At 38.7% G+C, this 23,882-nt stretch overlaps 1 protein-coding gene across 1 annotated transcript; it reads left to right on the plus strand.

The window, feature by feature from the left end:
• The first annotated feature begins 602 nt into the window (after positions 1-602).
• LOC102221813 (fibroblast growth factor receptor substrate 3-like) lies at positions 603-23,708 on the plus strand. Its single transcript, XM_005799630.2, has 5 exons — positions 603-1,005; positions 16,840-17,160; positions 18,091-18,181; positions 18,264-18,436; positions 19,978-23,708. Exons 1-5 carry the CDS (start codon positions 949-951, stop codon positions 21,304-21,306), a joined length of 1,971 nt encoding a protein of 656 aa, XP_005799687.1. The 5' UTR covers positions 603-948; the 3' UTR covers positions 21,307-23,708.
• The last annotated feature ends 174 nt before the right edge of the window (positions 23,709-23,882 follow it).

Genomic DNA, 23,882 nt, shown 5'->3' on the forward strand with positions numbered 1-23,882 from the left:
AGAGTACTCAATAAGAGGCCATTTACTGAAAGACCAACTTACTGAGAGCAGGAATGAAGCAAAAACTATAACAAAAATATATACGTTTTTGCATTAAAGATAAAAAAAACTTTATTTAGAAGTATGTTTAACCCATAAGTGTCCGTTTTAGCTATTAAGCTATTAAACACCTTTTGCTATCCATTTATTAATCCAAAATTAAATCAGCAGGACAGCTGTACACTGAATTACGCAAGTAAGAGTAGCAATACTTCATTATAAAATTCCTCAGCTAGAAGTAAAGCATAGTAAAAAATACTCCTAAAAGTATTTCCCCCCCCAAAAAGTTACTCAAGTAAAGGTAAGTAGTTAACAGACATCTAAACACAGTAGCACCGGACCAGCAAAATAAAACAAAGAAAACAATGTAAATGGGAGCAATAGTTTTAACTGCTTTATTTTAAAAAAGAAACAAGGTTAAATACAAAAACACCAGACCAGCACCAAAACCAAAGCGCAGATTAAAAAAAAAAAAAAAAAAGGCTAGCATATCGCGCCAGAACGATTTGCTTTTATTTTGAAAGAGGCAAAAGGAAGGGGTTGTTTGTGTTTAAGCCAGCTGTAGGCGCTCTGCCGCTCCATCCTCACTGGCGGAGTGAGAAGAAACAGATAGACCAGCTGCTGACTTTACACGGACAGTACTGAACTTTTCACGGAACCGCTCGGTGTCTTTTTGGACCGCTCTCGTTCTGCCCTCACCATGGCATCGCCTCACACTGTCGCGTCTTTACAAAACCGCTTTTTAAAACGCCTGAGGGACGGAAGTGAGGAATAAGAGGGAAGTCGCAGTTGGAGATAATTAAACCCACAATATATTTATAAAAAGCGATTTCCTTTGATCAAGTTCAAGTTGAATCGTCATTGTTGTTGATTCCCCTGGAGGAAAGTTGGTCTTAAAAGTGTGGGATCATGGACGCGCATGTTAAAGAGGGACAGCTCTACGTGCAGCACCAAAAGTTTGGGAAGGTGAGAGTTTTATTGTTTACTCATTTACTTCCACTGAGCAAACGACTAATGTGTGTGTGGCTGATAATGCGGATATCTACTGACGCATGAAATGGTTTTATTTCTTAGCAAAACGCTCATTACACACCTAGAAATAGCCCTGAACCTCTAAGCATTTACACAGAAAATACGAAGATGACATTCACAGTTTTAAACTAATAACATGTTTTTGTTAGTAAGTTGGCTGGTCACTGATTTAACTTTGTTATTGTGTTGTGATGCTGAGTAAAAGCACTGTGAACACGCATAGGAAGAAAAGGAAAAACCCTTATGCAACATATTGCAGTTTAATGCAATTTCTTGAGCAGGGAGAAGGCATGAGTTTCACTCAAGATGAGTAAATTATGCTTCATTTTATCTTTTTTACAGTATCAACACGAAAAATTTACTAAACCTCCTTAAATTATGTGTGCTTTTGTCGCTAGAAATATTTTGTAACTACTCAAACATATCTTAAGTAAAGAAAAAGTGGAGTAGTTTTCCTTTCAGCCAGCTGACCAGCAGTGTCCAGCAACAGATGGGATAGGAGTAGTGTTGCTCCAAATGCTCAACTTCAGCACATTCTCTGGCATCCCATTAAAACAACTTTAAGCTGAACGAGAGAAAAACTTATAGATGTTGGTATGCCTTTAAATCATTAACTGGGTCATGCAGGTTCTGTTTTATGACCCAGTTTGGGTCAAGGTTTAGCAGTCAGACATCTGCTCTCATCACTTCTGCAGATGAATTAATGGCTGACTCAATGGCTGCAAGGCGGCCTGGTCCTTCAATTTTAAACCTTGGTATGCCTTCATACCAGTTATTGGACCAAACCTTAGGACACTGGCGTTCAAAGACAGCCTTCAAGGCCCGGTATGCTGCAGGTTCTAGTTCTTACACTGAATCAAATGATGGTCCACTAGCAGAAAACTTAAGCGATCAAACTTATGCTACCAAAAAGCCCGTTGTTTTGAGGTTGAAACAAACTCAACAAACAAATGTCAAGTGGCATTTTCAATTAATATAATAGTTATAAAGAGATAATAATGCAAACATGAGTAAACTTTAAATTCTAATGAATATGTAGCACTGAAAGCGGAAGACGGTTTAAATATTAAAAATAAATAAACAAAACAATAAATGCAGAGACTGAAGTCTCTTAAGCCACATTGACCTCCAGTAAAGAGGCTAGTTGAGACCAATGCACCAGACTGAAGCCTTTTGTCGTCCAATTTTTGTTAGAAATAAAGAAAATAGAAAAACAATCATCATTCGATTAATTGATTTATTGTTTATTAGGGATAGCATGTTTTCGTGTTGATTGCGATCATCCGCACGACTTATCAAACTACCTTTGACTCTGAAAGCGGCTCTCTCACACCTTGCTGCAGCCAGCAAACCAACAGAGTGAAACTCCGATGATAAACACCTCAGCTGATGTTTGTGCCTTCCTGTCTTTGGCATCCATGCTCCAGTTTAGTCTCTCAGCAGCACCGCTAGATATAACAACCCGGTCAGACGTTCAGACTTGTGAGACGGTCTTTGTCTGGCCTCGTCTCTCTGTCTCTGGTGGTCATATGACACGAACCGACAAAACATTCTGGCCCCATGCTTCCTGTTCTGAAATCACCACTTCACAATGCATATTCATGCTCCCAAGAAACACTTTCAATGTCTTTTATAGTGTGTTTTCTATAGAAAATGGACACGCATTATTTCTGTGCCTGAGCAAAACAGAAGTTTGCTGAAACGGGGGTAGGGGGAGGCGATGAAAAAAAGCACGAGTGCTTGCAGAAAAAATAGAACAGGAAGCAGAACCTTAGTTATTCTGAAAGTGTTGAAACTAGTTTGAGGTTTGCTGAGGTGAATTATGCAATCTTCAGAACAGTCAGTGGACAGACACACACACACATACATATGTACATATAGGGCTGATTCCCACGTGTTCGGTTGGAAAATGTGACAGAAAAGGAGCCAGGTTTCTGTTTCAGACTGTTGTGTCTTTTTTTTTTTGTGATGTGGGAAGTTGTGGCACTTGTTGCAGGTCGCCAAGATGCAACAAATCAAGCTCGCAGACGCCATGTGCAGACATTCTGGCAGCCAGACTTTGGCCACGATTCTCTTGAAAAAGAGATTTTAAATCTAAATGGGAAATAAAGGTTAAACAAAAAAAACTTAAACAAGGTTCTTCTTTGACTTGTTTGCTTTTGAAGCAAAAGCACAATATATGATAGTTGTCGTTTTATCATTTACTGCAATAAATTTAGATTTATTGTTGTATTATTGTTTTTAAATTGGAATTTATTATGTTTACTATTACTGTTTGCTAAGTATATAATATGATTAAGTGCATTTATTCTGTGTCGTTTACTGATACAAATCTCATGTCTTTATGCGACTGTTGTCCAAAAGAAGCGTAAAGAAATGTATTACTAATGAAAATGTTTTTGAAGAGCAGTATTTGTTTATGAGGCTATGATTGCCATGTTATGCAGTCACAGTCTGTGTTTCCATTACAAAATTGAAATTATGAAAAATAAAATTGCTTAATGGAAATGCGACAGTTTTGAAAAAAGTTGTATTTTTATATAAAGTAATTGCCACCGTGATTTTTAATGACTTTTTGCGTAAAGAAGCTTATTTACGTGTGACTTTCATTTAATTTCTCATTTATTGGAAACACAGCAATTCCATAATTGTGTTTTTTCAACATCAGCAGAATATCAACAATTTGCTCACATTGAATGCAGCTAATGCCAAACAGTAAACTAAGAAATGTCACAAATAGTTACTTATCGTCACTTTTATTGTTATCTCAATACCACAAAATATCGTGATAAAATATTGTTTTTTCATGTTTTATCACATAAAAAAACCGTGATAAATATCGTCCATATCGCCTACCTAACTTTGTCAGTTTTTGCCAAAAAATCTATTTTAACAAAAAAAATCACAACTTTTTTCTTTTCAAAAGATCATTTAGGCAAAAAAAAAAAAAAAAAAATTGACAAAGTATTGCTTACCTTAAATAGGACATTATGTTAGGAAGGTGACAATATTTGACACGGAGAGAATTAGCAACACATTGCCTTGTAAAACTTGTCACACTCTTAGATGTTTTGTGTATTTTATTGAGAATTTACATAAGTCGGCACAAAGTGGTACAGAAATGTTAAAAGGGAGAGAAATCTAATTTTCCTTTACTATCTAATCATAAACGTAACCCTACCGCTTTGTACTCGGCTCTTTTTTTCATGCTGATGCTTCTTAATAAAACCGAATGTAACCAATTTCCCTCAGGAATCACCAAAGGAACAATAAATATCTAAAAGGATGACTGTTTTTAAAGTTGCTGTTGTAATTACAGCCTGTAAACCTGCCAAGCTGTCATCCAGACTCTGGTTCTGGATACAGATCTGAGCAGCAGAGCAAAATGATTATTCATCAGATTTACCGTGGAGTATCTGCATCAGCTTGCCTGGCTCTACCGCACGCATGTTAGAAGCTGCTCAGACTTGTGCTCTGTTGACCTGCAGCTAGCAGAAGCTTTCAGCGACCTGCTTGCAGCTGTCGACCAAACACTGGCTGAGATTTTGACTTTGTCTCCTTATTGGCAGCAGACAGGTTCAACTGGGATGTGTGTCATGCTTGGCCAGAAATACATTCCCTGAGGCTATGAGATTTATACAACATCAGTTCAGGTTATTGGTTGGGTTTTTACTGTCAGGTCTCCTCCTCTTCTTTTGTCCTGCACTGAGACGCTACTGTCAAACTTCCCAGAAAGAAGCACCACATCATTTATGGTAATAACTAAGTACCTTGATGTGGTCAAATAATTATGCTTATAAACTGTTATGATTTAGGAAGAAGAATGTCATTTACTTCTCAGCAGAGCCGGCAAAAGGCATGTGCACGTTAAATGGCCGCTAAGAGCACCAAGCTAGCATGATTTATTTAAAATAGCATGAAATAATACAAACTAAATGCTATTACACATGGAAAATGATTTCTATATTATTTTTATAGTTGTTGCACAAATAATAGGTTAATCTCTTCCTTTTAGGTTGGACAAATATAAGATGTCAAACTTGCTAAAGCCGCGGTATGTAACTTTTATAAAAATATTTTTTACATATTTGATGAAACTGTCAGTATGTTGTGACAGTTTGGAATGAGACAGATAATCTGAAAACAGTTGAGCTCCTCTACTTTCTGGTGTCTAGAAACAACCAGTCAGAGCCAGGTGGAGGGTCTTAGTGCTGTCAATCACTTCTGTGTTTGTGCCGCTCATCCCCTTCGACTCCCTCTCTGCTATGATACAGCTTCTCCCTGTTGTGAATGCTAGGGCTAGTTAGCATACAACTCACAACAGTGAGTTGTTTTGTTGCCATTAGAACATTTAGCAGCACATTCATTTAGCAGCTTGGTGATTGACAGCACCAAGACCTTCCTCCTGTCTCAGATTGGTTGTTTTTTCTGGAGCGGTGCATTTCTTCAGACGGCAATAGTAGCTCAGCGAGGAGATTGATCTTTCACAGGTTATCTGTCTTATATTATTCTATCATGACAGGGTGACACATTAACAAATGTGTAAAAAATACATTTAAAAAAAATAAAATCTACATACTGAAGCTGTAACTTATTTATTGTAAATTTAGTGTTTGTCAGCTGGTGTTATTTTCAAATAGTTGAAATAATATGGCACACTTAAATACCACTACGTGTCTCAAAATCCAATTTTATTTATTTTTTGCTACTCCTGTAAGGTCAAAATCAGTAATAATAACACTGGTGTGATATGTAAGGTAATTACAAATAATGCTAATGCTGCTAGTATGTATGTTGCATATGAAGTGGCTTAGGAGTGATAATGTATCTGGTGTTGACATGTTGGTATGAGGGGCCTCAAATGAAAAGGCTTGGGCCGGCCCTGGGTCTAAGAGATGTTTAGGTGCCTTAAGGGAAGTTTTTCCTCGCAGTTTCTGTTTCAGCTTAAAAATGTATGTTCTGCACTAAACATTAGAGATGATGGATAAAAATGTGGTTTAATTTAAAGCAAAATGAGGCGTTAATGCAGAATGCCAAACTTTGAGTGTCTGAAAATGGAAAGACTATATGACACAACGGCAAATTCATCATAGAAACCCTTAAAATGTAGCTCTAGAGGAGCTGCAGAGAGCCACAGCTCAGGTGTGAGAATCTTTCCACTATTAGTCCTGCACTCTCTGAATCTTGCCTTGATGAACGAGTTTCAGAAAAAAACGTTCAGTGTTGCAAGAAAGTGTTAAAAACTCCCTTCTGTGTCTACATGCAAAACAACTCAGAAACACAGTTTCTGAGTTGTTTATATAGTGGCAAATAGTTGCCACTATTTTAATAACTAGTGGCAACATCATGCTGTGCATATGCTGGTCAAAGCTAATGGAAAAATATATTGAGCTAAATACAGAGCAGCACCCAAAGAAAACTGGTTAGAGGCTGCAGAGCAACAAAAGAGTGGTACACCACAGTATGGTGTGCTATGATGGCCTAGTCAAATCCTGACCGAAAACTTGTTGAGCATCTGCTGTAAGACTTGAAAGCCTAATTTCTCAAGCTTTTTACAATTTAACTAAGAGACCCAAAAATATCTGTGAAAAGTTCTTTTTTTTAGGTTAATATTGGCAGAGTGATGTTAATACACCACCCACACTTTTCAGATTTTTACCTGCATTGTTTTACAGTACTTCCATGCTATTATGCTCTGCTCCCCTGCAAAAAAAAAAAAAAAAAAATTAGCAGTGTTTTTGTAATGAAATGTGAAAAAGTTATAGGGTTGTGATGAATATTTTTTTAAAGTGTAATTTTGTGCTTATTTTGGCCAAATTATTCAGCACAAACTCAATAAATGAGCCAAGAAAAACTTAAATATCAACGTTTATATTAACGTTGATATTAACGTTGAGGTTTGTGCCTCTGCTTCGGCTCTCCCGATGAAAACAAATCACTTTCCTTGTTTGTTGTTACAGAAGCTCGTTAATGCCACATCAATTTAAATCTGATATGGTGAAACGAGGAAACAAAACACTGTTTACATAATATATGGCAACACGTATAGCAGTATATGGGGGGCCAAAAGTGTCGAGTTGATTGTAGTCGTGGGCCACAAAAATTTTTAATTTATTAAATGTAATTTTTTTTTTTGTTTAAACTGCATACCCAATATTTGAATGAAACTAAGTAGTTTTATTTCAAATTTGAAACATAAAAAAGGATGAAAAAATATCAAAACTTATTTCTTTTAGATTTCTTTGTCTGAATTACTAGTGCCAGAATATGAGTCAGTCTTTCTATGAATACTCTTTATTTATTTTGCCAAGTTTAATAGCTGGGTCTGGTTTTGAGTAAAAACTCACAGGATGTTTTTGGTCTTATTTGCTACAAAACAGAATTTTGTGGGTGAGGAAAGTCATTAGAAAAGATGACTAGGTTTTCTGTTTCCTTTTTTGGAAGATTGCAAACGATTTAATGTTTTTTGGGTCTTTTTTATAATCACAGACTTCAGTGAAAATTTTGAAAAAAGTGTATCTGCATCAGCCGCCTGGACTGGTGAACCAAACTTTATTCGGTTTTTGACACCCACCATGTAAATTGCTCTACATAAAGGCCAGTTTACTGAAGAAAGACGATGAAACAAAAACTGATGCTTCTGTACAGGATTGAAGAGCAACAAACAGCATGTGCTGGATGATAAAGCGTTTTCTCTGCTTCATTAGATCGTCAACACATTCATTTGTATGATCTAACGTCGCTTATCTCAACTTAAAGGTTAATACGTCGGTTTTTAAGCCACATCTGAATCATAGAATTGCTCCAGTTAGTGCTGTCACATAAATACAGTCATGGTTTTTGTTTTTATCTATTACTCCATGACGTAGCTGCACTAATCCGTCTATTTCTGTTTTCTTTGCATCTTCTGATTCTGACTTTTGAAACGGTTATCCAGATTTCCTCTTAAAACACTTACAACACTGTATTTTAATAGTTCAAACACCAAATGTCTCTCAATGTTTTAGTAAGCACAGTGGAAACTCTTAGCGCTACCACAGAAGCTAATATCTACAGTTTTCCTTATTCCATGTACGTGTGTACAGCCAATTACTGACAAGGAAAATAAATGGTGCTTCTGGCTTGGCTGCTTTGTAAACGCCAGACAATAGCGAGTCAAGTAGCATTGCACCTGTAGGATATTTCAGCTTCCCAAGGTTTTTAAAAATATTCTAGATATGCTGCTGGCAAATTTTCTGTGAGTAATTTGGAGTGACTTTCTGCAGAAAAATGTACCAGTGGTTTGGAATGGATATGCTGCACGGACGTGTCATCCATGTTGATCTGCAGTGGACATTTGCATTCTCTAAATACAGATTTCTCTCTTCTGCACAAGCAGTTTCTGGTCTTGCGTACCATGAGGCGATAGGGACACGCAAGACTAATCATGCTGAGAGCGCCTCTGCAGACGATTGTCAAATTGAAACATGTTTTCATTCACTCTGTGGTCAAGGCAGTTAGACTTTCTCTCTTTTCCCTTCCTAGGAAACCCACTTCACAAACAGCCTCTTTAGTCCGTCTCGTTTTACCAAGCAGACACGCTCTGATAAACAGACGTTCACACTTTCAAATAAGCCCACTGGTTTTCTGCTTTGTGTCGACTCACGCTAAGGAGGTTTAGTTATTCTTTACAGTCAAAGATAAAGATGATGTTGTGTTTAACCAGAGGGATGTTTCAGTGGCGGGGTCGCTCTGCATGCACGCACAAGGTGATATATTTTAATAACAAACGCAACTCGTACGGGAATGGGTTTCATTATTGTGTATTTTTAGGCAGCCAAATTGAGCCGTGAATCACACTAAACATTTCAAACTGGGGTGTTGTTCAGAGCATTTTGGGCCTTTATGTTGTTATGATTGTTTTATGAGACGTTCATAAACCACCAAATACACTTTTACAAAACTATAAAGAAAGCCACTCAAGCTTTCCTGCTTCTGTAAAACTCAGCTGGTTGTTGCCACACCAGTGAGGAAGTTTCTCTCCGTCTCTCTGCCATGATCTTTTTTGCATAATTTCCACTCAGTGCAACGCTCTGTTGCCTTATATGGACCAGCTGTTTCACACACACTTCAGGACCACGTTGCAACACGGCTCAGAGCGTCACACCTCGTACGAGAAAACTGTTGCATGAAAGCAACTCCAGATGGTCCGCGCTCAACAGCACGAACAGATGGACGTATTTACACATTAGCATTTTTCTGAAGCCGCACCTGGACGCAGAAGAAGGAAGCAGAGAGAATCCTGGGTAATCACCTTCCCACATATATCCTGTCCTCTCCGGCAGTTATCTTTGAGGCCTCAGTGCGTGTATGCATATGAGGTTAATAAAAAATGTGCTCGCCTACACAACGACAGATATTGTTCTGGTTAATTATAAATGTCACAAGTAACATATTTAGGTCATGGACTTTCAAAGCCTGCAGGCAAAAAAAAAAACTTATCTGTGATGGTGAAAATCAGACAATATATCCAAACTATTTGCCATGTGGGAAAAAATTGTCAAGTTAAAAGTAGGGCTGAAACGATTAATTCAATTATTAATCGCGATTAAACCAGTTAATCACGATTAATCGAATTAAGCATGATTAATTGATTATTGAAATAATCTTCAACTAATTTTGTAGTTGATTAATAGTTAACAGACTGAAAAAAAGGTGGAAATCTTGTTTTTGCTGATAAACCAACACATTCAGAGCAGTAACTGCCAAAGCTGCTCAAAATAAACATACATTTTTCATTTAGGATAAAAAACCTTTGTCTGTAAATAAGCTTAAGCCAAAACTCTTCAAGTAGCATAGTTTTAGCACCCCTGGGTCAAATTCACTAGAGGAATTTAATTATTATATTTTTTCATTATATATTTATTTGCATCTTTTAATGCATTTCTAACATGGTATAAAAAGGCTTAAAAATGCTCGATCTGATAACTGATTAATCTTCAGAGTTATTGATATTACAATATTTTAATAAAGTCAAGACGTCTGATTTGTGAAGAAAAGGGAGCTGTACATCATATCAGGAAACATAAACACCTGCAAATTTGTCTGGTTTAAAACAAAATGGGCCATGTTTTAAAACCTCCTGCTTTATTTAACCAGGTTTTCCACCAAAACCACAAGAAAAGGTCACTGGATGTTTGTGGTCCGATTTACTAAGAAGTGCATTAAAAGCAGATAAACATGGTTGATTAAACAATGAATATTTTGTGCTTTAACTTCAATTCTTGTACTTTATTTTGAACCTCCAGCTGGAAGAGCTAATTTGTGCTGTTTTTGTTTGCTGGTCAAAGGCCGCCAGACATCACTTCGAGGGCGTTATATGGCCCCCGTGCCTCTCTTTGGACACCTCTGAGTTAGGGTGAAGCTCAGATAGTTTCATTTGGTGAAAGTTCATAAGCATCAAAATAAAACCATAGCATCAGATTAATAAAGTCATACGATTTTAGCCTGAGATCAAGTGTTTCATCGCCAACACCCTGTGGCTATAGTTGTACCTGGGCCTTCATGCAAATAGCGTCAGTCTGTAATTAGACCGACTCACATGATGCTTATTTTCATGCTGTGAATGATAGTGAAGAGATGACCGCTTTGAAGAGTTCATGCAACACCAGAACCTGCTGTCAGGATGTAAATTTGGCGTGCTGTGGTGGCGCAGCGGGTTAGCACGCCCCACGTTTGGAGGCCTTAGACCCGCGGACGTCGCGGGTTCGACTCCCGGTCCCGACGACCTCTGCCTCTTCAGAAAATGGCGCCGGCTCAGCTGGCTGCCTGCAGACACAGCTCCTGTCGTGTGCTGTAACTGCGAAATAATTTCCCTGCTGGGATGAATAAAGTAAAAATTATTATTAAATATTCACATTTATTCACTGAGATTTAGAACACGAAACCTAAACTCTTTGTACCTTAAGCCTTTTTTATACAATATTACAAATACATAAAAGTGTGTGAAAACCCCTAGATAATTCAATTATTTAAAAAATATTTTTAAATCTACTGCTAAAAAAAATACTTGCGACATCAAAATGTGAAAAATTCAAACTTTACGGCACGACTTAACACCAGTACAGTGTAACGTTGACCTGTTGACAATTTTTTCAATTATTAATTTGATAGCAATAGGTGCTCAATATGAGATTTTTTCACAGAATTTGAATTGGGTGAAGCTAAAATCTATGCCACATGAATTGTTTTGGGTAGAAAATATTAAATGCAAATCGCACATATTTTTCGTACAGTTTTAACTTAATTACTGCTGATTATGTTGTTCTTTTAGCAGACTGTTTTTTTGAGTCTATACTCCAATTAACAATCGATTACAAAATTAGCTGACTATTATTTTAATTATTGATTCATCACAACATAACCACATTACGTGGGCTACATTACGTGCAGCCCCACGTAATGTAACGTCATGTAACATAATTCTGTGTAATGTCACACACCACCATGTTACGTAACGTAACGTAACATAATGTAACAAGCCCCATAGCTTCTTTTCATAAAATTAAGTAATTCTCCTTAAAGTGGAGGGATGTCCTCTTAAGTCGGCAATCGTCTTGGTACAATCCGACAAATCAGCTTTGCGGCCACAAAGAGGAGCCGTTATTTTTAGGATTCCTGGTGTTTAGGGAACCAAAACTCTAGTAAAAATCTGCCTTTTATACAGAAAAGGATTCAAGGATTTCTCTGAATACTACAACCTGCAGTTCCAACCAGCGTCCTGTAAGAGTCTTTTTGCAAAATCTTAATTAATTACCTTTATAAATAGAATTTATAAAGGTAATTACTGTTTATGTCACCAGATAAACAGTATATCGACATTTTTAGGACAGCTAACCTTTGGCTTGCAGCTCAGATAGTTTCATTTGGTGAAAGTTCATAAGCATTAAAATAAAACCATAGCATCAGATTAATAAAGTCATACGATATTAGCCTGAGTTCAAGTGTTTTATCGCCAACACCCTGTGGCTATAGTTGTACCTGGGCCTTCATGCAAATAGCGTCATTCTGTAATTAGACCGACTCACATGATGCTTATTTTCATGCTGTGAATGATAGTGAAGAGATGACCGCTTTGAAGAGTTCATCTAACACCAGAACCTGCTGTCAGGATGTAAATATTCACATTTAACTCAGTCTTTCTTAAGACTTCGCTCCTTTTTATTCTAACTTTCTGTTGGGTTATTGCTACACGATCTTATAAAAGGTCTCTTGAATCATTTTATCTCTAGACATTTCCTGCATGATTTAATTGGGTATTTTTGCGCATGTTAGCATGGAAATTATAACGCAAGAAAGAAGCCAAAACGGAAAAGGTATTTTAAACACGTGGCTCAGTAGCTTGTAGAACATCCTCTGTCTAAAATAATCTAATGTAGTTGTTTTCTGTGTAACTTAATCAGTCTCTGGAATGTGTTTTTGTATACTTAAGGTTAGACATAATTTTAGAACCTCGTAAAGACCAATGGTGTGTCCAAATTTGAGTGCTGCGTCCAGTTGAAGGCCGATTGCAAATTTAAAAGCTCCTCAAAAGGATTCAAAGGTCGGGGAGATTTTTGCTCTAGTAACAATGGCTGACGAAGCAGGAGATAGAGCAAATAACTATAATTTCCATTCTTATCCATATTTTTTGAAGGGCAGTATTGTTTACAGAAACGTAATAATACTTTTTATCGATGGTTTCGGTTGTGTGCAGTTTTTATTTCTGTTTTATTTACAGTTTTGGTTGCCGCGTTTTATTTTGGATATTTAAATCATCTGCCAGTTCCAGTGTCACGGGTTCTTTACAAAATTAAAGTTTATCAGTCGTGGTGAGGGTGAACCTACGTTATTATGCCGCTATTAATATATTACTAGAAACAACATCATAATTTATCACAATAAGTACTGGGATAATGTATCATCCAGCAAAATTTGCTATTGCGACAAGCCTAGACGTACGCCGAGCTAATGGTGGGAATAAATCTGAAGTCTAGTCTGCCAATTTCACACCAGCTCACCTCTATTTCTTTATAACTTTGCTTCTCGCCGACATCTTGACAGAAAACAGAGGTCTAAATAACTAGTCTTGATTTCTAGACTAGACTGTTTTCTCACAGTATTTTAGTTCAGTCACATATATGGCTGTAATCTCCCAGATGAAACACAGCATTTTGAGACACAGTGAACGTCAGAAAGCGTTTTTACGAGGCCTTTCAGTTAGCTATTATCAGACAGTTGAGAAAGGGGAACGTCCCTCTGATTGGAGCTCATATGAGGATCTGCAGCTGTTTTTCATTTTGTTCTCTGTTAGCTGGATTTTCCCAGCTGGTCAAAAGGTTATAAAAAACCACTGACCTTCCTGTCACAAGCTCCTCTCTCTCTCTCTCTGACTGTCATCCTGCTGCGTTAGTAACTGTAGGGGCAAACCTGAACTCTGTGACTAATGTAGTCAATGAAGCATGGCCTGTTGGGACTGCAAACTGCTGCCAGACTAAGTAGGGTTTTTCCAAAATCCATTTTATTCACTTTAGCTGCCGTGTCATACCTCTATACCATAATGATATGTATATCAGTGTGATGCTTTGTCTTTGTGGCTATTGTTAGCGCTAAACACGTGCAAACCAACTCCTGCCACCTGCGTTATTGTTCAGGGTTGAGTGTCTTGTTGTTTGTCCCCTTGGAGGAAGTGATCGTTGTTAGCTGTTGTTTTCTCAGGGTGAAAAAGATAAAGCTTCCAGCTGGTTTTGACTGTGGCGTGTCTTTATCTCGTTCAGGAGCTACTGAGCTTGTAAAACCCAATAACTGGACCTGTCCCCGTAAAGGAAGCTTCAGTCTATTCCTGTTTTGGTAAAGTACGGGTTTGTAAAGTAGTAGTTTGTTTCTGTTTTCTGTGTGTAATGTTGATAATTTACCAAAATAAAGTGAAACTGAACTGAGCCGAATATCTACAGTAGGAAATTTTGCTGTCATTTTTAAAGAATCACCATCTTATTTCTATTGGTAGGCTTTAAAAGAGAGAAAAACAAAACTGGGAAAATGAAGGTGATGGATCCATTTTCTTTTATGGGATGTAAGCAAAAAAGCACACAGTTTCCGAACTAATAAAAGGAAAAATATATCTAAATGTTAATCGTATTTTTTAGGACTGGGCAATATGGCTGAAAAACGTAGCACATTATAAGGGTTTCATATTAGTCAATATTGATAATTATTGATTAGGTTTTTGGTTTAAATATCTGAAAAACTGTCCATCTGATCGTGTGACCTATCCTGCTTTATCCACAGTTTCCAATTGAACTATTGTTCTCATTTTATATTTTCATTTTTAAGCATTTTTGAGGCACCTGAAACTGCTGCTGCCAGTTACTCAACAGGTTGTTGCTAGGTAACCAAAGAGCGAGTGAGTTGCTAGGTAACCAGAGTGAGTGAGTTAGTTGATGCCACCAACCTGGCTGTGAAAGGTTGAATAGCTAAAGCCTTTCTGCCTACATCCCCCAGAATGCTATGCGGTTCTGGATCGGTGTTCAGTGAAATCATTTAATGTTGTAGCTAATATATTTTCTATCCATATTGATTAAGTGTTTATTGCTACTTTAGCACATTTGTTGTCATGTTTAAAGAGCCACCATTTTATTTTTTTTTTATTAGACTTTAAAAGAAAGAAAAACATAAAACTTTTGGAGAAAGAAGAGCATAGATACATTTTCTTTCATGGGATGTGGAAAAAAGCAGACAGTTTCTGGCCTAATGATAAGAAAAATAGATCTTATTACCAGAACTTTTACTATCCAGTCCACTGTTGTGGATATTGAATGAAAAACTAAAAATGAATTTAATTAAACAATGATCTAAACTTCAAAATCAGTGGAAGAAAAATGATGTACTCCTCAAGATTTAGTAGCACGTATTGAATTGTTACATTCTGATTGAAATTTTATCTCATCAACCTCTTATGTTGCTGTGAAGTAACTTTCTCTGTAGAATCATTTTTCTGTATTAAACGACATAAATGTCGTTATAATTCCCAGCTGGTTTAAAACGTCCAGATTAAAGCCAGTTTTGATGTTTAGGAGATGAGTTGCTGAGTACAGAATGACTAATTCTGAGAGTGGTCTCTGCCTGCTGATTCGAACAACTGATTTATCACCACATGCCTCCTACATTAAGCCTCAGGCAGCAAACGAAAGACCCACTTATCACTCAGACCGATATATTCAGAATAAACTGAAGTGTTCAGCCCCCATTGTTTGTGGTCAACCCGACCCGTTATCTCTGAGTGAAGATAATTTCTGACTCTTTACCAACTACCTCTGTTCACATCCTCTGAGTTTTTACAATGTGATCTGTAAGTTTCAGTTTTGGCTTAAAGTAACCCAGCTTGCACAAAGCACTGGTTTTCCATTGTTTGGACAGATGAAGCAAAAAAAAAAAAAAGAAGTTTTATGTTGCATCAGCTTTTACAGATAAAAAAATGTTAAGAGAAAATGTGCTGTACTGTTTTTACCATAGAGAGGACTAATTAGTGGATATGAGATCTTCCTGCATTTTGAATATTGCCTAAGAGCAATTGTACTTCAAAACGTTTCCCCAGTTAAGTGTTATACAAATAATAACCTCTGTAATTAAATAGCAATAAAATAAATACCTCTGCTGTATTAGAAAACTAACCTTTATCATAAAAATTTCTGTCCTTTTAATCATTGGACAAATAATTAAATAAAAATATGAAATATTCTGTGTAAATGAATAACATTTTCTTTTTAATATGGTAATAAAATTAGACTTATTTAATAAACAAAAAAGTGTTCACTTTAGTCTTTAATTTTTTCTTCATCCTCCCTGTTCTTCACCCATGTTTTGCTCCAAAACTGCCAAATAAACATCAAAATTTTTGCAAGAAGTGAAATTATATTGCACAAGCAGAATATCTGTAAGTGACTCAACAAAAAGCCGGTTCCTCTCCTTCGTTCACTGGGTTAGTGACGGTGACGGAGCCAAATCAACATTTGCATTTTGCGATGGAAGAACAAAGACAAACTGCAGTCTTAAGCAATCCAGAGAAAAATGTTATGCTTTTGGCCTTACAGTCTTAACTCGTACTGCCTCTTTTTCTTTTTTGTGTCTATGAGATATTTTGTCATAGACAGAAATACAAATTTTAGCTTTCATATGGTGCATTTGTCCCAACTGGGATGGCATGAGGGAATTTTCCTGTGTAATGTGACACTTTTGGCAGTTTTATCACATCCCAAGAGCGGAGAAAAGAAAGACCACAGAAGTTAGCTTCTGTGCTAGCACTAAGTCTGCTTCCACTGTATTAATGCATATTAAGGTATTTTTGATGTTTGAACAGTTTAAAAAAAGTATTTGTAAGTGTTTTTGGAGCAGGTTTTAAGTATTTGAGGGTTTCGGTTTTTCACAGGTGGTTGTGGTTTGCTAATTCTCACAAATACTAAAGGTTCACGGCCCTATTTTTTGTTGACTTTAAATTGAAATATGTTTTGCAACTTATTTTGGTTTGGTGACTGTTAATGCCACATAATTTAAAAGAAATTGACCCCTGATCAAACAAAACTATTTGAGTGACTGATGGCAGATAATATTTCTTGGAGTTATACCCTTCAATACAGCAGATCACTAGCGCATTTTAGAGAATGACTGAAGTCCAACAGTGCCTCCTTCTCTTTTGACACATGGATTGTTTCAATACTTTCTTCATTGAGCCCTTATTTGTTTTCCACCCATCAGAAATGGAAGAAAAACTGGTTCGTCCTCTACCCTGCCAGCCAAAACGGCATCGCCCGCCTCGAGTTCTTCGACTCTCCCTCGGGTGGAGGAGGGTCCGCCGGGAGCTTGGTTAGCGGCTCCAACGAGAAAACCAGGAAGCTGGACAAGAAGATCATCCGACTGTCGGAGTGCATCTCCATTCTGCCTGCCCTGACTGAGAGCTGCCCCAAAGACAACATGGCGGCTTTCTGCGTGGAAACAAATGACAAGACGCATGTGTTTGCGGCAGAGAAGAACAACGCGAAGGACTGGATGGACACCATGTGTGACATTGCTTTTCAGGTATTTTTGCCATTCTGCTCTCACCTTTTGTTGAAAACAGGATGACCAGTTCACTCATTTGGTTGCTAAAGGAAATAAGAGTGTGCACCAAGTGACTAACACATAGGTGGAAATGTTTTTTTAGGACTTCCTGTGCATGTGTCTGCTCTGTTTGATGTCTCTCTTGTTCTCTAGTCTCTGAGCCTTACTGTGATCAAACACAGACAGAAAATTAATTTAATAGGAATTACTGAAAATTCTTATTGGTTGTGTTGCCCACACTTACAGTGTTTTCCAGTCCAGTAGAGTTGGTTTGATTGGGACCAATATTACATTTTCAACTGGCACGGTTTGCTTTCTGTGTGAAACGGTCCAAACTCTTTGGAGAAGCCTGTTCCCTCTCTTCTTGGCGCTGCACCAAGAACCACTGAAGGAACCGACACAAAAGCCTTTGAAGAAGACATGAGCTCAACTTCCTTCTTCACAAAATGTAAACAAAAATGGAGTGTTGTCAGATTTTAGCGGTTGTAGGATTTCTCTTTGGTCTTTGGTAAAAGACCACAAATCATACAGCGCTAGACCTGTAACTTTTGTTTTGGTTGTATTGACCCAGAATACCCTGCGCTGTAGTCTGCTTCCTGCTTTTAGACCATTCAAACCGCACCAGAGTTCACTTCAACTAAACCAAAATCTAGGCTTTTAGGTGGACCAGAGTTTGCTTTTTTGGTCCGGATTAGAGTTCACACCTCCCCAAATGAACCAAACTTTCTAGGCAAACGGTTACAGTGGCCTACGCAGGTGTGAAGGAACAATTATTATCCAAGTGGCCATCCTTGGCATATTTTTATGCACACTGTGGAGTAAACAAGATGAAGTAAACAGCTTACTCTTTCATGGGAAGGTGGAGTAATAAGATAACTAACATGATGTTTTCTCTCTGGTTGAGTACAGGGGGGGACCGGCAGCAGCCTGACGGACAGTAATGGAGGACCCCAGGACCTGCAGATGTCTGAGAACCTCATCTACTACTCCAGGGAGGAGGGTAAGGACGTTGATCAATTTAGTCTTATGACTTTTGGTTGGAAACTCCAGCACGATCCCTAATGGACCTTATCGCTTGACAGTGAATGAGTTCTGGGTGACAGTTCAACGCACCGAGGCGTCTGAACGTTGCGGGCTCGCAGGAAGCTACTGGCTGAAAGCAGAAAACGAAGCGCTGATTATAAAGGAGCCCAAGACAAAAAGGAACATCCTGGTGTGGCCCTACAAGCTCCTGAGAAGATACGGCAGGGACCGGGTGAGTGCCTCACCAGACAAACTGAACAAAACACACAAAGAGCAACTCTTGCTCTTTTCTGAGCAAGAGTTGCTCAGAAAACTCTTAGAGGAAGCTTGTTGGCTGCAGCAGTGATCATAAGGAGGAAGCATAAATACCACAGATGTGGTCAGATTATATTTAGCACCCCCGTTTGTGGTCATTTCTGTCTCGCAATGTTGTTTCAAGATAGAGTATGTGATCTAAAACTGACAGATGACCTTTCAAGTTTTTATTTGTTGTCTGTTTATAACAAGTGTAACATGACTGATTAGAACTTTGAAACCTGCCGATACCAATTTTAGCCAATTTGTAGTTGACTTTAAGAGTTACATTATGGGAAAGTTTTACAGGACTTCTTGCGATGGGCAACCAGTAATTATTTATATCAGTAGCAGACGTGATGCTACACCATGTGCATGAGACATCAGTATCTTATATTAATGATTAGCATGATTATGTTTATTAAAACAGCAGTGCCCATGTGTATATTTAAGAGTTGTGATCCTCATGTTTCAGATTTGTCCCTACTCCATCAAACCTAATTCACATGCATTCTCACCCGAGAAGGGCATCAGTTCATTTATGTCAGGTATACGGAAGCCAGTAAATGCCAAAAACATGGAGGCCAGTAATTGTGTTTCCATTGCAAATGTGGCAAAACTTTGTCAGTATTCCACTAATGTCAGAATACATGATTTCACAATTCTATTTAATAAGAAACTCAGTTAAAATCACATGTGACTAAGTTTGTTCGAAGGATCAAACATCAACTTTGTTGAACTCCATTAAGCCTCTTTGTTAACTGATGAAAGTCTTGCTTTCTCTCGCTTTTCTGCAGTCTTAAGAAACTTCAGATACCTCCTCGACACGTCTGTTGCTACGTCTGTTCTTCCTCTGACTTCATTGTTAAACACCTGCTACTCTTTGGTTTTAAGGTTTAGCCTCTACATAGCAACAACTGGCGTGTGGAAAATGAGCCGTTTCAAAAACCTCCCGATTGTTAAGTCACAATCAGCACCGTGGCGTTGCTTAGCAACCCCAGAGGAGCTCCAGCACATTCGATAAGCTGGTTTTACTGCTGTATTTACTGTACAGTGGCTGCTGGAAAGGAGAACTGCTTTGTTGTTGACTTACCATCCAGAAGTCACTTGCTCTAATATTGTTGTTTGTGCAGGAAGCTCCACTTCTGCTTTTCAAAGATGTTTTGCTGCAACAAAAATAATTGACCCCTGAAATAATCGAAAGAAAAATAATTAATAAATATAACTGACGCATCTGTTTTGTAGCCATTTTTACATGCAAGTGTAAACATTGAGTTAGGGGGCGTGGTCAGCAGCAGCTTATTTGGATTTAAAGTGACAAGACGCCCTAAAACAGCTGATTTTGAAAGAAGCTCAGAAGCTAAAATCTCATTATCTAAGAATGATTTTGTGCAAAAAATGTAGTTAACATATTTCGTATCATAATCTGTTCAAGGAAGCATAATAAATCTGACTTAATTTCGTCTTTTCTTTCCCCAGGTGATGTTTTCTTTTGAAGCGGGACGCCGCTGCGATTCCGGCCCTGGCAACTTTACCTTCGAGACAAAACAAGGGAATGAGATCTTCACACTGGTTGACTTGGCCATCCAGTCTCAGAAGGCCCACGCCGAGGAGCGCCACCTCAGCGGACCCCAAAGCTTAGACCCCGACTGCCCGTTGTCCCTCCAGTACATTCGGAGCGGCATTCCCGGCTGCGGCATGGCGGCGGGAAGTGGGGACAGCAGTAGCTGCAGCAGTCGGGAAGCGGACGGCGATTCCGGCGGCAGCAAGCCGGGCTCGGCTGACGGAGTGCTTGGGAAGAGGGAGGGCGGAGACGGAGTCGGAAGAGGGCAGGGAGGACACAAAGGGAGGAGCTTACCAGAACCCCCAGCTCCCAGAGGACTGGCAGGGAAAGCTGTAGCCCCGCTGGATGAACAGACAAGTCTTTATTCTGAGCCAGCCGACTCAGTGCGACTGCTTGTTCCCAGTTGTGACGGCCTTTACTCAGACCCAGTGGACACCATCAAAGGTCAGAACCAAACCTCGCCTCCAGTGCCAACGCCACGCCTTCGACCTGTGGGTGACGACTCCTGCGGAGGGGATCATCACCACACGGGAAGCAACCAAAAGAAAGTTCCCGACCTGTATTCGCATTTCTACGACCAGATTGGCGTGGACCTGAGCCAGAAGACGGGCGCACTGAGTCTGAACGGGTCGGCTGGAGGAGGAAGAGGAGCCGGGAAGGGGGTGATTGGCAGCAAAAGACCCCCAGGAGGTCATGGGGAAGGGGCTTCACCCCCTCCTGTGCCCTCTGCGGACCACATATATGACGAACCAGAAGGCTGCGCCAAAGGAAGCAGCAGGCTTCCCGTAAGCCTTGGGATGACTGTTTATGACGAGGCCCGGTTGGAGCCTCAGAGGCAACAGGAAGAGGTCGGGCCTCCATCAGGACTGGACGTCACTTACAGCATCAGCTCCCATGGGAAGCCGACGGAGCTGCAGAAACACTCTCCAAAGCTGCTGGGCCTAAGTCGCGGAACGCCGCAACCTCCGACGCCAAAGTTTCCCAAACCTGCCACCGCTCCAAAGCCCAACAAGAGCGCTTTCGCTCGGAAGGAGCCGGTGCCTCTTCCCACTGGGAAACACGCCGTTTCCAGTAGCAACGTAAACAACAACAACAACATGTGGAGCTCCAGAGGAGGCGGGAAGGAGCTGTACAGCAGAGTGTCGAAACAGAAGCCTCCTCCATCCGTTGTGTGGTGTAATAAGAACCACCAGGCCCCGCTCAGGGCACCTGATATAATTTATGACAACTTGGGAGACATTTGACCGCTCCTGTAAAACGCGGACCAAAAGCAAATCTTTACTTACTCTCTCTCGCTGAAAAACGGAGAGAAGCTTCGGAGTAGAACGCTGGGCGGCTGCCTCGGGATTTTCTCGTTTCACATTCGTTCCGTCCGCGCGGACTGCAACAATTATCTGAGACGGTCAGCTGGTTCGGAGGAGATTAGCTCACAACTATGAGAAAACCACATTACGGGCGCAATTTGAAATGTGGATTGCAGTGATCGCTGGGCCACCCTGTGTGCGTGTCATAGAGCGGGAGAGTGTTTGCATGGGTAAAGCCATAATTGGCATACCAAGCCACAGTGCGGCCGGAGCCAGCCACTTTACTGGAACACACACACACACACACACTCACGCACACAACCCAAATGGATTTGTCTTCACTTTAACAAGCTGAGAGAAGGAAAGCGGCCTGGTTCCTCTTTTCCTACAAACTCCTGCTGTGCTTATGGAAAAGACAGACATATTTTTGCACTGCGTCTCTTCTGTGTTTAATGTGAAACAGAATGTGATGGTCAGGAGTCAATCTTTGACTTCAACAATAGGAAAGCTCTTTATTATTTTTTTCTGGACTCCCCCAATGAAACGGGGGGAATAAAAACAGGACGGCTTCGGGCTTTGGAAACACAAAATGGGTCAGAATCTCTCTGCATGTTTTGTTGGTTGGATTTTAAGCCTGAACCCAGTAATGGAAAACAAAACAAAAAACAATTGGGTTACTATATAAAGTATTAAATAGAATTGCACGCATTTGAAACCATATTTAAAATGATAAAAACTTAAAATCATTGAGAAGAGTTGACCACTGCCTCGCTTTCTTATATTTTGAAATTTTGACATCATTGCCCATATATGGTATTTTTGAGTGTTTTCAACATCAGCAATACATTTATTTATTCTTCTTTTTGACTATCCCTTGTCTAAATGTTAAAGAATGTGTTTATTCTATACACTCTTGTTTATCTGCGTTTGCTTCATTTTTGGAAAACAATCAGGGAAATTTCAGAATTTTAAATGTGTGTTTTCATATTAATAGTGGTAAATAACAAAAATAACCAGCAAAAAAACTAATCCCCTCCACACCTTGGGCTCGAGAAGTATATGATTTACATTAATGATGCACGTGTAAAGTAATGGGCAGTGTTTGCCACAGGCGCTAAAATGTTTTTAAAATATGTATCACAGTCCGAACCCATGAAAACATTCGGTGTGAGTTTAACTTCCCTTCATTTACAAACATTTAAGGACCACCACAGTTAAAATCCATGAATACTTCAGATTCCCTCAAAAATTACCTAATTTAGTTGTTCGAACACCAAATATGCCTTAATATGTTTCAAGTGGAAACCATCTTACTACCGCAGAATCTTCCTTATTTACGCTTTTTAAGCAACAACCAATCAGCATGAAGGAAAATGAGTGAAGCTTTTTTTATTGGCTGCTTTTGAATGCCAGCCAATAGCGTGTCAAGTAGCATTGAGTCTGAGTATTTCAGCTTCCCAGCTGCATTTTTTCCCCCATATTTTAAGAAAATAAATCTACAAATGGACGCGTTTTCGGCGAGTAAATTTGAGTCACCTTTCACAAAAAATCTGCAAATACTGAACCGTGAATCATCAGTGGTTTAGAGAGGAAAAATGTAACATTTTTAATATATTATCAATATTAAACACATGAAATTATGGGTAAAAAGAAACAATAAATTGGTCTGTTTTTCATATTCTGACACTCTCCATCTAGTAAAGCATGTGCATCACTCAGTGACATCACTCGCCATATAGGGAAGACGTTTGTTTTTATTTATTTATTTTTCCCAACAAGTTCATGAAGCAATAATAATAATAAAAAAATGCTACAAAAGTATTTTTAAAAAAGAAATTTTATTGTCCAGATTTTATATTTTTGTGTCCATCTGAATTTTTATTTTACGAATTAAAATATACAGAACAGAAAATGCACTGTCTTGAAATATATGTGTACAAATGTTACTATTTTAAAACATGAAAAAAAACATGATATATTTTTATACTATAAAAATCTAAACAGAATAAAATTTTTTCTTGCTTTTAGACCTCAAATTTTAATCTAATATTTTTTCTATTTAGTAAAATATGAAATATCCACTTGCTTTTTTTCTTTTAATGGTGAGATAATCCAATTACCAAAACATGCATGGACCCAAGAGCAACTTTCTGCACAAGAATCCTGAATGTGTCTGTCGATAGATTAGATGAACTAAATATGAAACTAATCAATGTGTCGGTCTTTGTGTAAACGTGTCACAAACAGCTGTGCTGTCTGGAAATGTATCTGATAATAAAAGTGTCTCTAAATGTTTTTTTTTTCTCTAAACTGAGTCATTAAACTGTTCATAATTTCTTCCCCGCTGTGTTCTGGTCCAATCAGAATCTGTTGTTCGTGTTAAAAAGGACTTTTCTGTGCTGGAGCGACCGGGACAGTAAAAACAGTCTGACCTCATCCTTCACTTCTCTTCCTCTGCTCTGTTTTTGTTGTTTCAGTCTGTTTCCAACCACTTAATCACGCCGTAAAAGCGTAGC

This window comes from Xiphophorus maculatus, chromosome 14, assembly GCF_002775205.1.
Source record: "Xiphophorus maculatus strain JP 163 A chromosome 14, X_maculatus-5.0-male, whole genome shotgun sequence".
NCBI lineage: Eukaryota > Metazoa > Chordata > Actinopteri > Cyprinodontiformes > Poeciliidae > Xiphophorus > Xiphophorus maculatus.